Source organism: Daktulosphaira vitifoliae, unplaced genomic scaffold (assembly GCF_025091365.1).
Source record: "Daktulosphaira vitifoliae isolate Bord-2020 unplaced genomic scaffold, ASM2509136v1 Scaffold_4, whole genome shotgun sequence".
Taxonomy (NCBI): Eukaryota; Metazoa; Arthropoda; class Insecta; order Hemiptera; family Phylloxeridae; genus Daktulosphaira; species Daktulosphaira vitifoliae.
This window is the reverse complement of record NW_026099575.1, coordinates 40,059,775-40,075,046: the sequence shown is the minus strand read 5'-3', so window position 1 is coordinate 40,075,046 and position 15,272 is coordinate 40,059,775. Positions and strand designations below refer to the sequence as shown.

At 27.7% G+C, this 15,272-nt stretch overlaps 2 protein-coding genes across 2 annotated transcripts; one reads left to right on the top strand and one right to left on the bottom strand.

Moving 5' to 3' along the window:
• Positions 1-6,428: 6,428 nt before the first annotated feature.
• On the top strand, positions 6,429-9,564 carry LOC126904799 (LHFPL tetraspan subfamily member 3 protein). Its single transcript, XM_050684055.1, has 3 exons — positions 6,429-7,066; positions 7,144-7,386; positions 8,648-9,564. The coding sequence occupies exons 1-3, from the start codon at positions 6,649-6,651 to the stop codon at positions 8,857-8,859; spliced, it is 873 nt and encodes a 290-aa protein (XP_050540012.1). The 5' UTR covers positions 6,429-6,648; the 3' UTR covers positions 8,860-9,564.
• Positions 9,565-10,051: 487 nt separating this feature from the next.
• LOC126904800 (proteasome subunit alpha type-5) lies at positions 10,052-13,379 on the bottom strand. The gene is made up of 7 exons (XM_050684056.1): positions 13,239-13,379; positions 13,011-13,108; positions 12,798-12,951; positions 12,552-12,730; positions 12,333-12,494; positions 11,520-11,666; positions 10,052-10,226 (listed from the first exon to the last, which is right to left on the bottom strand). The coding sequence occupies exons 2-7, from the start codon at positions 13,077-13,079 to the stop codon at positions 10,149-10,151; spliced, it is 789 nt and encodes a 262-aa protein (XP_050540013.1). The 5' UTR covers positions 13,080-13,108; positions 13,239-13,379; the 3' UTR covers positions 10,052-10,148.
• Between the last annotated feature and the right edge of the window lie 1,893 nt (positions 13,380-15,272).

Sequence of the window (15,272 nt, the reverse complement as noted above, 5' to 3'; positions counted from 1 at the left end):
AGTATTTCCGGAACATTTAAAAAAATTAAGTTGAAAAGTTAATTTTAGTAAAAGAGTTGCTATTTTAAATCCCCCCTAATGAGCAGGTTAAGTGATAGATTTTCAAAAAAATGATATTAAATGAAAGGTAAATATCTAAGGTTTTAGTATAAAAAAAAATTATGTTGATTTGTTGATTTTTCAAAAAGTTATGGAAGTTTTAAGAAAAAAAAGTGAAAAAAATGACAAACTTTACCGATTTTTAAATTTGTAATTTTTTTGGATATTTCCTCCATTTTCGGGGAACGAGGGAATTTTTTTCAATTTTTAAGGGTAATGTCTTCAACTAGATACAATTTGTGATCTTTTGACGTATTTTTGAAAGAAATCGGTCTAGTGAGAGCTGAGAAAAAGTAGTGACAGACATAAAAAAAAAAAGTAAATAAAAAAAAACACATCATAGTAAAATTAATACCTTCTCAGCTTCGCATCGAAGCTAAAAATAGTCTGAATAAAAAAAAAATTGTAATATACAAGGTCTGTTAAAAAAATGAAATTTAAAATTTCGCGGGCTAGTTTATTGGATGTTTCTTTTTATGTTGGCATACTTATCCTGAATGCATGTTCACTAGGGTGGTACTTATTTAACGAATTTCTAAATTTTTTTCGGGACACCCCTCCAATTTTTCTTTAGTAAAAAAAAATAATATACTAAAAATTTAAATCGAGACGCACAGAATTTTAAGGTTTTGACCTCGAATTTTCGAAGAATATTATATAAAACGATAATAAAACCTATATTAGAAGTTTTCGAGTTATTTTTTTTATAAAAGTTAAGATACAAACAAAAAACTTTATGTAAAGACGAATATTTTGATATTTTATTTTTAAAAATGTATTGTATTTTTTACATGTGATAACAATATATTGATAACCCTAGAACTCATTCAACATTTAGAACCCTAGATCTATAATATATATTTTTGAAATAAAGACACATATATCTCGAAAACTGTTTAACTCCTGTTTTGTTATTTTTAATTGGTCTCGAGAAAGAAAAATTTTAAAACTATAAATAGCTTTAGCTATCCACCTAGCATGATGAAAAGCTCTAGGGATTCTAGATGATATGCTACAAGGAAATATACTTTTTTTTAATAGTCGCTTGTTTAAGTTTTTTTTTTGGCAAACTCTATTGTACTATTTATTGACCCTTTTGATTTCTCACTAGTAATTTTATCGGTTATTATATTATATTTACTCTAACTTTAATTTTATTTTTATTAATTAATCTAAAAAGTTGTAATGAGGCGTTGAAATTTAAATAAAATGAGCTGTTTAATTATTTTTATGTTATCAATATATTATTACATGTAAAAAATACAATACATTTTTAAAAATAATATATAAAAATATTCGATTTTTTGTTTGTATCTTAACATTTATTGAAAAAATCACTCGAAAACTTCTAATATAGGTTTTTATTATCGTTTTATATAATATTCTTCAAAAAGTCGAGATCAAAACCTTAAAATGCTGTGCGTCTCGATTTAAATTTTTCCAAATGATCTTAAATTTTCAGTATATTATTTTTTTTACTAAAGAAAAAAATGGAGGGGTGTCCCAAAAGAAATTTAGAAATTCGTAAAATAAGGACCACCCATTGTTAAACATTGTTGACAGGTTCAGCAATGTAGCATTTTTTGTTTGTTTATGAGAGGTTAAAGGTTATACGTATTTTTTGTGAGTTAGCAATTTTCTGCTGACAAAAAAAATGATTTAAAGAATATACATCAAATTTTGTGTAAAAAAATGGAATTAAATGTTCTAAAACAAATGAAATATTGAAAGTGATAAATGGTAAGTGTACTCTAAATCAAAAAAATGCTTACAAGTGGTACAAGCTTTTTATAGGCCAAGAAGAGGTGAATGACGACGCTTACTCTGGACGACTGAGCATGTTAACAACCAGTGAACATATTGAAGCAGTGAAGAAAATTGTTATGAGAATTGTCGATTTATTATTAGAGAAATTACTGAGGGATATCGGTATATTGGTTGGCTCATGCAATGCAATTTTTCTGGATATTTTGGATATGAAGTTGTCGTAACACAGTAAAGAAAATGATAAAAGGTAAATGTGCAACTATGTGTACGAAGATGAATATGAGGAGGTGGTGCCTGCTGTCTAGGTATTCACGTGCGTGTTGTCGTACAGCAGTCACTGTGCTCGGCTGACACTCCGGGTTAGCTGTGGGTGTCGAAAGGCTGTTGTTATAGGAAGGGAGAATAAGAGTAACACCTAGGTATGAGGTGCAGACGAAGTGCAAAACACAAGTACTCTAAAGAGAGAACGGGGTAGCCGAGTATAAGGTGCAGACGAAGTGCAAGACACAAATACTGGGCGTACCAGATATACCAGATTGGTTTTACTATGATGTGTTTTTTTTTGTGTCTGTTACCACTTTTTCTCAGCTCTCACCGAACGGATTTCTTTCAACGATATGTCAAAAGATCACAAATCGTATCTAGTCGAAGACATTACCCTCAAAAATAGAAAAAAATTCCCTCATTCCCTGTAAATGGGGGAAATCTCCAAAAAAATTACAAATTTAAAAATCGTTAATTTTTAAAATTTTTTTTCTTAAAACTGCCATAACTTTTTCAAAAATAACCAAATAAATATAATTTTTTTTTATATAGATGCATGATATCATTACCTTCTATTTGGTATATTTTGACACGGCGTTTTTTTTTTATAAATCGGACCCTTTACCTGCCCACAGAAGGGGATTTAAAATGATAACTTTTTTACAAAAAATTAACTTTTTCAACTTGACATTTGAAAATGTTCCGGAAAGTCTGACACTTATATATATATCTTAAATTAAAGCTTATGTAATATACTTTATCATGGAAAAAAAAATTCGGACTTTATTTCATTTTCACGGTGAAAAAATTCATCAAAGTTAATAAAAAAATACGATTTTTGGAAAAAAATTCTATTTTATATTTTTAGCTTTATAATGCTATAACTTTTTGAAAAATGTATGGATCAACACAATTTTTTTATGAGAAATAATATTTTTTAATATTCCCTTTTTCATTCGACATACTTTATTTTAATCAGGATATTATGATCATATAGCTTTTGGAATAATCTACCATTTTTTTAAAATTAAACAATATCTAAAGATTTGCATCAAAGCGTTTTTTTTTTTTATAGTGATTTTAATCATTGTCAGATATCATTATACTTAATCTTACTATGCCATGTCACCACTGTGCCGCGACCCCCCTGTGCTGGGTTTTTTTTATTTTTTTTAATTACATGTAATTTATATTACAACTTAAATCGCGCCATCAATATGTTAGAAAAGCTACTTCTGGGGAGAAGGGACTTTTTTTTAATTTATAAATTAATTTTTTAGAAATTTAAATTCTCCAAACTAGTTTTATTTGTTATGTATTATTAATTTTAATTTTTCTATTAATATAGTACAGTAATCGATGCTTTTCCTACCACATCGATGTTCTTACATTTATATTGATTTTTTTTCTAATTTGTTATATTGTTAGCATCGAAGGTTTGAAAATAAAAAATCAATATGTCGATGTTGGAAAAAAAATTGACATCCCCACTGATAGTACAGGACTAAATAGTACACTGGTTAGATACTGCGAGAGTGAACTAGATGTGGTTGTGTCACCTCACTTTGAAGGCGCTGGGTTTGGTGGTGGGTTTTTACGATTGAGTCAAAAGACCCACGATATTCGAATGAATGCATAAGCTGAGACAAACTACGAGTATTTTAGTGTACATGTGCTTCTTTGTCTCGACAAAATGTTTCACAAAGAAGTCATAACAAAAGTGTATTGCTATCATAGTATCTATACATTATGATATTACAATGTTAATCATTGATCATTAAACATGATCAGAATTCTGTGTGGTCGTCTAGATCGCTTATAGATTTGGATGACGTTGGTTGTAGTATGCCCTTTCTGATTCGAAATAAGTGTAGGTCTTTTGCTTGAAGACTTGGACGTGTCTTGAGATTGCGGACAGCTAACCCTTCAAATGCTCAAAAGCCCTGTACCTATCACAACTGTGATATAAGTCATTTTGTTAGAGTAATCAAATAAGTAGTAGTTATCTAGCCTAGTAAGGAGACCATCTAGGTAAATGTAACACCGAAAACATATTTCCTGGTGGCAGGTAAAACGTAGAGAAGGATATCCGTAAAACTAGGTATGGAAATCGAAGAAGAGAAACTCTTACGATTGTAAGAGTTTCAGATGCTCTTAGAAGGATTCCATTGAAGGCCCCAACTGGTCGTTATCCAGGAACTTCATTACTTCTATCATTGGATTGGTGTGGTGTGGTATGGAGATTTTCGATCTCACGGAGACTTCTGAAGTTTAGAGACCACAATCATCAAGATGATGTTGTAGGACCTCATCGATGGAGGCGAGTTTGGTTTTGAAAGAGCGAAAGGTTGCAACCACTTTGAGACTATAGGGAGTGAGGAAGAAAAAACGAACCTTATGTGCTCGATGGATTTTTGCACTGAAGGGGGGTAGCGAAAATTGGGTCGCGAAAGTACCGAGACTCGCCATTAGTGATCTCCTGTCTCAGCACAGGAGTAACCTACTGGAAGTTCCGGGTATGAGACTTAGAGACGAGATCGAGGCATATTAGTATGGCGAAGAGGATGGAGCTCAGCCAAACGTATAGTAAGGAAGTAGTGTCTTTGCCTAAACTGCCCTGTAACTTGTGGGACGACATCGCAGTGCAGTTCTCCAACAGTTCGGAAAACACGCTCAAACCACCGAGTTGAGTCGGAATGGACGAAGATGAAGCCTGTAAGGCAAGCGCATAGAGATATCTTCAACAGTGGATCCGATCGTTACGACCGACCTGGACAACACTCCTGCTAGTGTTTCGAAAACATTAAAGAGGAAATGCGGGAAAATTACGGATACGTTTTATGAGGGCAGTAAACTGTATTCGATGCTATACCAAGCGTGCTCAAAGATCATACTCACGTCTCGTCTTGCCTTCGTTTCCCAATAAGCGGAGAGGCTCGTGTCCACAATAGACTCGAATCTTTGACACAAACAGAATTCCAATAAGTAGTAGGTAGTGACGGCACAGGAATGATTGCAAATGAATCGGTGACAGTGAGCGTAGGTGCTCCATTTGTTGAACTCCCATCGCCATTAAAGAAGAAGAAGAAAAGGTTATGCACAGGAAGGGAGCTCGCCCCGACTAGTGATTCGGTTTCAACGGAAAGAATGATGAAAGCCTTGAATATTTTGGACCTAGCAAAATTACCGTCTGAAAACCTCCACGAAAAATATGGTCAGATGTGGTCAGGCGACAGACGTGGAAGACGGGGTCGAAATCAGTCTCGAACTCTAGATTCACTGCAGTGAGAACTCACGGTTAAAGAACTGAGATTGAATGTGGCCCCCCCCCCCCCCGAGGACTTAAAGTTAACCGTAGTTATTAAGGATATGAATGCTATGGACCTTCAGACTCCCCGTAGACGGGGACGTACTTCTTGTTCGAGGAGCTGGTGTTCAAGCTGATCTTTTGATCAACAAAATAAGAATATAAACAAATAATAAATTATACAAGTAAGTCTTAGAAAAATAAATGAACAAGCATTATACTTATCAGCTAATTGAAACGGCTGATGATAATGTTGAATATTGAAAGGATCAATTAAAGTCGAATGCATGTAGCTGACCATAGTGTATAATATGCTATGAAAGGTACTGTGATGTATCTCAGTAAATATATAGACCCAACGGCGATAAACTGAGCGCACAGGGTGCGACAATCGCAATGTGTTATTTTACTTTTACAACAAAACAAATACAAAACTACTAGCTTGCAAGCGTCATAGAGCTTATAGCTGAAAAATGCTAAGATGGTGGCGACAACCCAGATATAGAGAAAAGACCGACAACAACTCGATATAGCACAACAATAGCATAAATAATCACAACACAATTTCGTGACAGCATATTGATGTGTATCCAACAATATTATTTAGATAAAAATTTGTATGGCTGAATACTTTTGACTAATGAATTATTAAATAAAATATGCGCTAGTTTATATTCGAATGAAAACTGCCTGAAAATTCATGGGTAGTTTTAAATCTAATGAAAATTATCGAATATTTTATTCGGTACTTCAATAATCTAAAACTAATCGTTCGTGGATAATACCAGTCCAATTAATATTAAATAATTAAAAATAATGCCCATTATTAAGTACAGCCTAGGATATATAATCCAAGGCTGTACCCGAGAATATTATTTACTACATTTTTCCATGAGATTTTGTTATCATTTTCTTTATCTATATTGTGTAGTCATACCCCTCTAAGCAACTTGTTGAATATTTTCCATGTAAATTACATTAACAGTTGATACGTAGAAATAAATTTTTCTTCATTTTATCTTCAAATTTATATTTTGTGTTTTCTTAAAAAATATTTATTTCATTATATTATACAAATCTTATGGTACTATAGACAGCGATGTTCAGTTTTATCAGTTAATTAAACTAATCTGTAGTGTTTTACTAAAAAATATGGAAATATTGTGAATAATTTATTAAAGTTTATCAGAAAAACATATACTTAACACACTATGGGTTCTAAAATAGAGTATGTAGATTCTTCCCAGCTTTATGCTACCAATTATGTTCGAAATGCTAAAGCTGTTGGAGTGCTTTGGGGCATATTCACAGTTTGTTATGCTATAATTGTGGGTGTAGCTTTTATTACTCCAGAATGGATTGGTGATACAACTACATCTGAAAATCCTGCCCGATTTGGCTTATGGAATAGTTGTTACTTTGGAAATGGGGTTTCATCAGTTTCTGAAGAATGTCATGGGAGATTAGATGATTTTTCTAGTATACCTGGTGGTCACATAAAAATAGCTGCTATTTTTGGTGGAGTATCTGTTATAGTAGCAGTTCTGGTAGTACTGTTATTATTATTATTTTTTTTCTGTCAATCGACTACTGTGTATTTAATGTGTGGTTGGTTGCATCTTATATCAGGTAAAAAATATGTGTAAAATTTATTATTGCTATTTTTGTCTTATATTAAATTATATTTTATTTTTTTTTAATATCAGCATTTTGTTTAATAACATCAATCGTTGTTTTTCCTATGAGTTGGGATTCACCACATATACAAAAAACTTGTGGTCCTGAAGCCAAAAGTTATAATCTTGGGTATTGCAGTTTCCGTTGGGCTTATCTATTAGCAGCAATTGCTGGTTTAGATGCAATTATTTTATCAGCATTGGCTTTTATTTTAGCTACAAGACATATTAAACTTCAATCAGAGCCATTATATGCGTCAACATTACGTAAAGGTATCTTACTTTTCATACTGAATATATTAAATTAATATAATCTATTAAAATTTTGACCCAATCATCATTCAAATATGTACCAATATATATACTTTTTAAAAAAAATAAAATAATTAAATGGATTATGATTTTGAATTATCTGACTCATATAACGGCTATAATAATATACTATAGTCATTGTATCAATTATATTGTTTATCACTAGTTGTATCTTTTTTTTTTTTTTATTACATAAACTCATTTTTACAAATTTTGACTAAGACAGTTCTTCCAGAGCACTACTGAATTGACATACAGTTAAAATTAATATAAATCAAATAAGAAAATAACTAATAGAGAAAAAGCTGTAATTAAAAAACCTCATTATAGTTTTTATTTATAGTTGGTTAAAATTGTTTTCAATATAAATTAACTAGTTATATTATGATTATTTCTATAAGTAGAGTTTTCTGGAATATAGAACAAAGAGTAATGATTGGTTTGATTTCTAGTGTCATGGATTTAAACCAGAGAAGTATTAGAGATTGTAGAATTGGAGAATCACTGTATCCATTAAAAACATAGATCAGGTTATTAAAGCAAGAAATTAAAGTTGTGAGATTAATAGCATGTTATAAAGGTTTGTTACATGCTACTGGAAATCAATTTTCTGTATAGAGATAGATGTGGATCCAACATTTTTCTTTACTTAATTTGACAATGAGAAAAGATTTTAATAACTCTTAATTTAGAAAAAAAAAATTCCTAAAAAAGTATTGAAGTATTTAAACTAGCAAATAAATTATTGTATTACATCTATTTTGAGGCAGGGATTATGACTACTCTCCCCTTCTACTATTGTATTTAGAGTATTCAATGAGTAAGGAAAATGGAATAAACTATAGAAACTTTTTCCTTATTTTATAAATATGTTGAATAAATCAATTTTGTACTCTCAATTCTTAGTTGATTATAATCTAAATAATGATGCCAAGCAACAGTACCAAATTTGAAAATGAAAGTTTAACAAAGAATTTTAAGATAAATATCTAAGTTTTTTATAATATTATTATGAATTTAAGATCTAGTTATTATAATAAATAAATTAAATTTATATAAAATAAATCCTTTAAATTTTTAATTTAAAGTTAATAATTAGTATAATCTGAGTTTTGTACATCTCTAAAAACATAATTATAGAAATAAAGTAAAATAATGTGTTAATCAACATTTCTAACTATGTTCATATTACCTAAAGAAATTCAAATTTTTTATGTTTTAGGAGAATTAAATGGTGGTTACCTTACTGATAGTAATGCATCAATAACAGGATCAAGAAAATCCTTAAATTTGCAACCTGTTATGTTAATGCCACAACCAATAATGGATCAGGATCGGTTTTCAGAATTTTCTAACAGAACTAATCGTTCTAATAAAGGTGCTATGTATAGACCAGAATTTGCTTCTTCCAGTATTCATAATTTTCAGCTTTAAGGAATTAGAATGTTTTTTTTTACAGTTTATTTTTCAAAAACGCAGTAATAAAATTGAAATAAAATAATTTTAGATGTTTATTATAGAACAAATTAATGAACTCATTTGTTAATAATAAAATAAGTGAAATCTCAAATTTTGTGAAAAAACTAATTATATTTTAAAGTGTGTAAATAGATAATATTAAGACATTATACAAATAATTTATGTTTAAAGAAATAGATTTTTACATAAGGGTTTATCAATAGCTAGTACTTATACATGTGCAATTTTATTTTATATTTAATTTTTATAGATATAATAAGAGAAAATAATTTAGGTAATTTAACTCTATTTATAAAATTTGAGTTATACTTCCAAGAAGGATTAACTACATATCAGTAGTAATTTAGTAGATTCGGGTTTTTAGTTTTTAATATTCAACTTTATTTTAAATTATTTAGGTGATATTAATTGCTATAACTGAGTTATTGAAAGATAACTTATTTACTAAATGAAAACCGTATTTGTCTTCCAGACCATTGATATTATTTTTACTTTAAGAGTTCCGTCCATTATAACTGTTATATTTCTCGTATTAAGTAATATTAAGAACAAAGTATTATTATATATTATAGGTTTTCATTATTGTTATATTGTTAATTTTATATAAAAAACTAATATCTATTTATGTAATAATAAAAATATATTGGTTCTACAATTTGTGATTATTAGTTTTTCTAGTTAACAAAAAAAAGGAAATTTACTATATTTATAATTCTCAAGAATCTACAAATTAATTTTTGTCTTGTATTTACCAACCTTTAGATTAAAATCATTGTTTTTTTAAAAATAAAATATAACATAGAATGTGATTTTAAAACTTGGATACTTGGAAAAAAGGGGTTAAATTGTGATGGGTTTACAATGTTTTTTAAATTTTTTTTATAAAATCATGTAAAAAAAAACAATAAATGTGTATAAAATATTTTGGACAAATAATTGGGTTATATACATTACAAAACAAGTCAAATTTATGTGTCCATTAGTTCATAAATATAATTTTTTTTGAGCAAGGAAAATAAGCCAATTAATGCAGATAAAACTTAATGGATCAGTGATTGTTCATCAATGTATTTAATGCCAAGTATAATCAAAATGCTTTTGCTATTATCTTTATAGTTTGGCTTTCTAATAAGTAAAAACATAAGTATAAAATTATTAAACAAAAATTTATTTCAAAAGTGAAAATTACCACCAATATTATTATTAATTTTTTAATCAACTTAAAATAAATATACAATCATTAATTAAGCAACAGATGCAGATATTGAAGATGAACTTCCAGCCTTTGTTTCATCAGGAAAAGGCACAAGTTTATCGAAAACCTAAAACAATTGACAATTTACTTAATTTTTGATTAATTAAGCGGTCTACTTAGTTCAGTTTTGAAATTGTGCCTCAGTATGTAGGTACCAAGATACGATTCTTTAGTACTGGAATAGGTTTTTCTGTCTTTTATGACACAAGCAATAGATTTTGAAATAGGTTGTTAAACTAAATAAATAATTTAAAATCACAGGGCTATCACTCATTCTATTTAATAATAAAGTAAATAAATGACTTTGTATTTAATAAATTTTAACAAACCTCTTATACCTTACCAAAAGCAAAATTACTATACATTTCAGCTTCGATATGAAACTGAAAAGGTATTAATTTTACCATGATGTGTTAATTTTTTTTTATTTTGTGTCTGTCACTACTTTTTCTCATTTCTCACTGGGCCTATTTTTCTCAACAATATGTCAAAAGATCACAAATCGTAATTAGTTGAAGACATTACCCTCGAAAAATGAAAATTTTTGTAAATAGTGGAAATCCCCCCCAAAAATTATGATTTTTAAAATCGGTAAATTTCAACATTTTTTTTACTTTTTTTCAAAAAATTATTGAATTAAATAATAAATAATAAAACTTATTGAAAAATGAACAAATCAAAATAATTTTTTTTTAAAATTGAAACCCTAAGTAATATAATATTAGTAGTTAAAAAAATGATACTTTTGTTTTAAGATGTTTGATTTATATTTTCAACTTTAATTTGCTATAACGTATTGAAAAGTGTATGGATCAACACAAATTTTTGTTTCTAAAAAGTAGAATTTTTTCAACTTAGCTTTAGAAAATGTTCCGGAAATACTGAGTCTTTTAAATAAATATTAAATTAAAGCACATGTTGCTAAAAAATTTGTTACAACGACTTATCTTCTATTTGCAAATGATAGTTGATATTGAAAAAAAAAAAATGTAATTTATATGTAAACAATTTTTATTGTAATGTTATTTCGGTGCTTAAAAATCCCATAACTTTTTGAAAAATGAATGTATCTAAATAATTTTTTTTTATATAAACACCTTACGTATTTCCCTTTCATTTAATATATTATTGAAAATATGACCCATACCATAATAGATATTTATTCATATATTATACTTATAAATCATAGAACTACAAATTAAGAATAATGAAGGAAATAGGAGTTAATGTTGCTTTTGGAATAATCCACCAATTTCTATATATTATACACTATTTATAGTGTATAACTAAAAAGTTCTATAGTGTTGAGGTTAACTAGTAGTCCTGAAATTAGTAAAAAGTCAAAAAGAAAGCTATATACCTCTTGTAATTCTTCTTTATCCATCATATGATATAATTTATCAGGCGTTACAGTGACAATTTCTATATTAGTTGGACTTAGTTTATCTTCCATAACTTGTTTGAGTATGTTCATTATTAAGTTAATAGCTTCGTTTAATCCCATTGACTAAAATAATATAATATAAATATTATTAATATAATAAAATAATAGAGCTAGATTAAAAAATATTATTTATAATCATTTGATGGACGTTAACCATAAGCAGATAACGAGATATTTCTGAATATTAAAAATTAAAAAATTACTAGGATTGCCTAAAATAAACTTTATAAATAATATAAGTTCTGATCACTGGTTATTCCATTATTAAAATACTTAAAATTATTTGAATTGAAAAAAAAACTGAAGGGCGTGATGATCTAAATTACCCTCTTAATCATTTTAAGATAAGTCTAGGTCTGGATAAAAATTGATTTCAACTATGATACATAGTTAATGTTTAGGTATGAACCTAAATTTTTTAATTTTAAGAAATAACATTATAACAAAAAGATGTGATATTTACTTTTACTATTCAATTTTTAAACTATTTTGCAACTACAAAGAATTAATATAAATTAATAAATATTAAGCCAGCAATAGGCAATTCCTCTACCATTTCTGTGAACAGCAAATTATTTTTAATTTCCTTATAACTAATTATTAACCTTAGTCTTTTAACTTTAGTCCTAATTACTTATAGTCAACTTTAAATGAAGAATGTTGTAAATTTTTGATAAGATTTCTATAACTTATTTCCATTACTTTTAGTCAAATATTATAATACATTACTTTATGATATTTTTCTTGTAAAGTTTGTTGGGCACCTTCACTACCAGAACCAATTGCTTTAGCATTATATTGCACGTAAGTACCCGATGGATCTAAATGAAATAATTGTGGCCCATTCTTGTCAATACCAGCAAACATGATAGCAACACCAAAAGGTCGACTCTAAAAATAATTTTTATTAACATAAATTTAAAAATATTTCTATAATTTTAAACTGACCATAGCTGGTTCTTTGCTATCATAATCACCACTAAACTGAATTGCTAAATTTGAGACAGCTTGAGCAACTGATTCTACACTCATTTTTTCATCGTAAGTAAACCAATGGTTTTGTGATTCTGCACGAGCTCTTTCAACCATTGTACGTGAATCAGCAATTAAGCCACTTACAGCGCATCCTAAAAACCATTTAAAAAATAAAATTATTCAAGTCAAAATTTAAAAAAATGAATAAAATATATATACCTATATGTTTGTCAACTTCAAAAATTTTTTCAATCTTACTAGTAATCATTAATGGCGATGTTATACGTTTTTCAACTCCTAAAACTACGCCTTCAGAAGTGCAAATACCAATAGCAGTTGAGCCAAGTTTGATGGCTTCAATTGCATATTCAACCTTAAATATAATTTAATTTAACTTCATTATAATAAAAAATACTAATTTTTAATTTTTACCTGAAAAAGTCTGCCTTCAGGAGAAAATGTATTCACGCCTCTATCATATTCAGAACGTGTTAAAAACATTTTGAGATTTCACTTTTAACCAATAGTACCTGAAAATATTCACCAAAATATAAAATAATTTTAAATAATATAAATTTATTTCATTGTGTTTGTTAATCATCACTACATAAAAAATGGGTTTTAAGAAATTTAAATAGAAAAATAATTATTTATACTTACAAAAATCTGTATAATAATTATAAAAATTCTTTAAAAAATTAACAAATTTCTATGAACAAATAATTTTATTATCTGTTAGCGTATGACTTGCAAAAGCGGCGAAAATAGTGTGCAACTACATTTTTTATCACCCATCATTTATGATATCATTACCTGAAAATCAAAGAGGTTAAGAACTATACAATATGTTTATGGTCGTAAGGTTACAAAATAGATACAGATAAAAATTTACACAACAAATATAGGTTGGTGATTAAATTAGTTGGCCATTCTGAAGTAAGTAATTCAGTATGTCTAAATCGCTAAGCTTAAACTATGTTGACCATTTCCAAATTTTAATGATAATTAAAAAATATTGTTATCATAATTTTAAAAACTTTTTTAGTATTTTATATGTAATAATAGTTACCTAATAATTAATAATTGAAGAAAAGTTCATATTTTTTATTAAAATTTCAGACCCTCAGAAACCTAAACTATACGCTTTGTTAAAAATTCATAAGCCAGGAAATAATATGAGACTATTGTGTTAAATTAATGCCTCAACTCACAATTTTGCTAAACACAAGATTATTTTTATCAATGCAAAAATTCAATAGCATTTTAATTAAAAATAATACTGACTTAGTTCAAAAATTATCTGGTTATACTATTTAAAATAATAGGTAGGAGAGGTTAATTTCTTTTAATGTAGTACCCTTATTTTGAAATTTATCGGAAAAACACATCCATATTAAGATACACTGAGAACAATTCGAACCACAGCTGGTAACACAAAATAGCAACTTTTAATAGTATGGTTTATACATTAGTTAATATTCCTATGACTAAAATTGTTTTAGATAAAAAACTGGATGTTATAAGAGAAATAGCTAGATTTAATAGGCATAATGAAAATGTAATTTTAAAATTAATTCAAACATAAAAGGAAAGGAGGCAACTAGTATACTCATTAGCGTGGAGAAACAAAAAATAATTATATGGCCCATTTTATATTATACGGGCATTTCAAATGGACTAGCAAAGTTTTTAATAATTTTCGTAGTTTTTTAGTAACATCTAAAAGTAATAATTTAAGAATTATTTAAGTTATTTTTCTCTATTATTTTTTAATATATGTAAAACCATTGGATCATCAGACAAAATGGAATATTCAGTTTTATTTATTTTTTCCCAGTATTTAACACATCTCTTAAACATTGGTATATCTAGACAAGACGACAGAGCAAATTTTGTTTCAACAATATCGGGATCAAGTATTATTTCAAAAATATGATGCCTGCATACTAAAAAAAAGTATGCTTCTTTATATTTTTTGCTTCAATAATATACAGAAGCCATTTAATTAACCATTCTTAGACGACGCTGATGTGTCAAATACAAAGACTTGAACTTTGACGTAATATTTTTCGCAGATTATTTAGTGATTTTTTATTTATTACGTAATCATTAGATTATATGTATAAACAGATTTACAAAAATCTCGGAAATTATATTAAGCTGTCGAGGTTTAAAAATATATGTTATAAACATAAAAATCAGCTTGTTAAAAACGAGTTAATCGTTATTTTGTATTTCTATTTGAAATAAATTGAAAGCTCTAGAGTGCGCGATATAGCTCCTAAGTGGTTGTTTATTACACATTATTCTCATCCTCTATCATGGCAAAATCTTTTGACAATCATTAGACAAGTAATCCGATTCTTAGTAGTTACTAGTCTTTAATAATTTGTAAAAAAACATGTATTTATTGAATACAAAACAAACAAGTTTTAAATTAATAAGATATTTTTTATATATTTCAACAGATTTTTATAATAATTTTGAAAAGGTAAAAAACAACTTATTTTTTATATACTAACATATACTTTTTCTGACAATTTTTTATTTATTTATAATTTACTAAATATTTACTTTTTCCTTTAATGTATCGATAAATACACAAAAGAAAATATACGAAAAACGAAAACCAAAGACACGTTAAAGTTAAATAATTATTTGACTATAAAATTAATTTTTTCAGTCATATTCTTA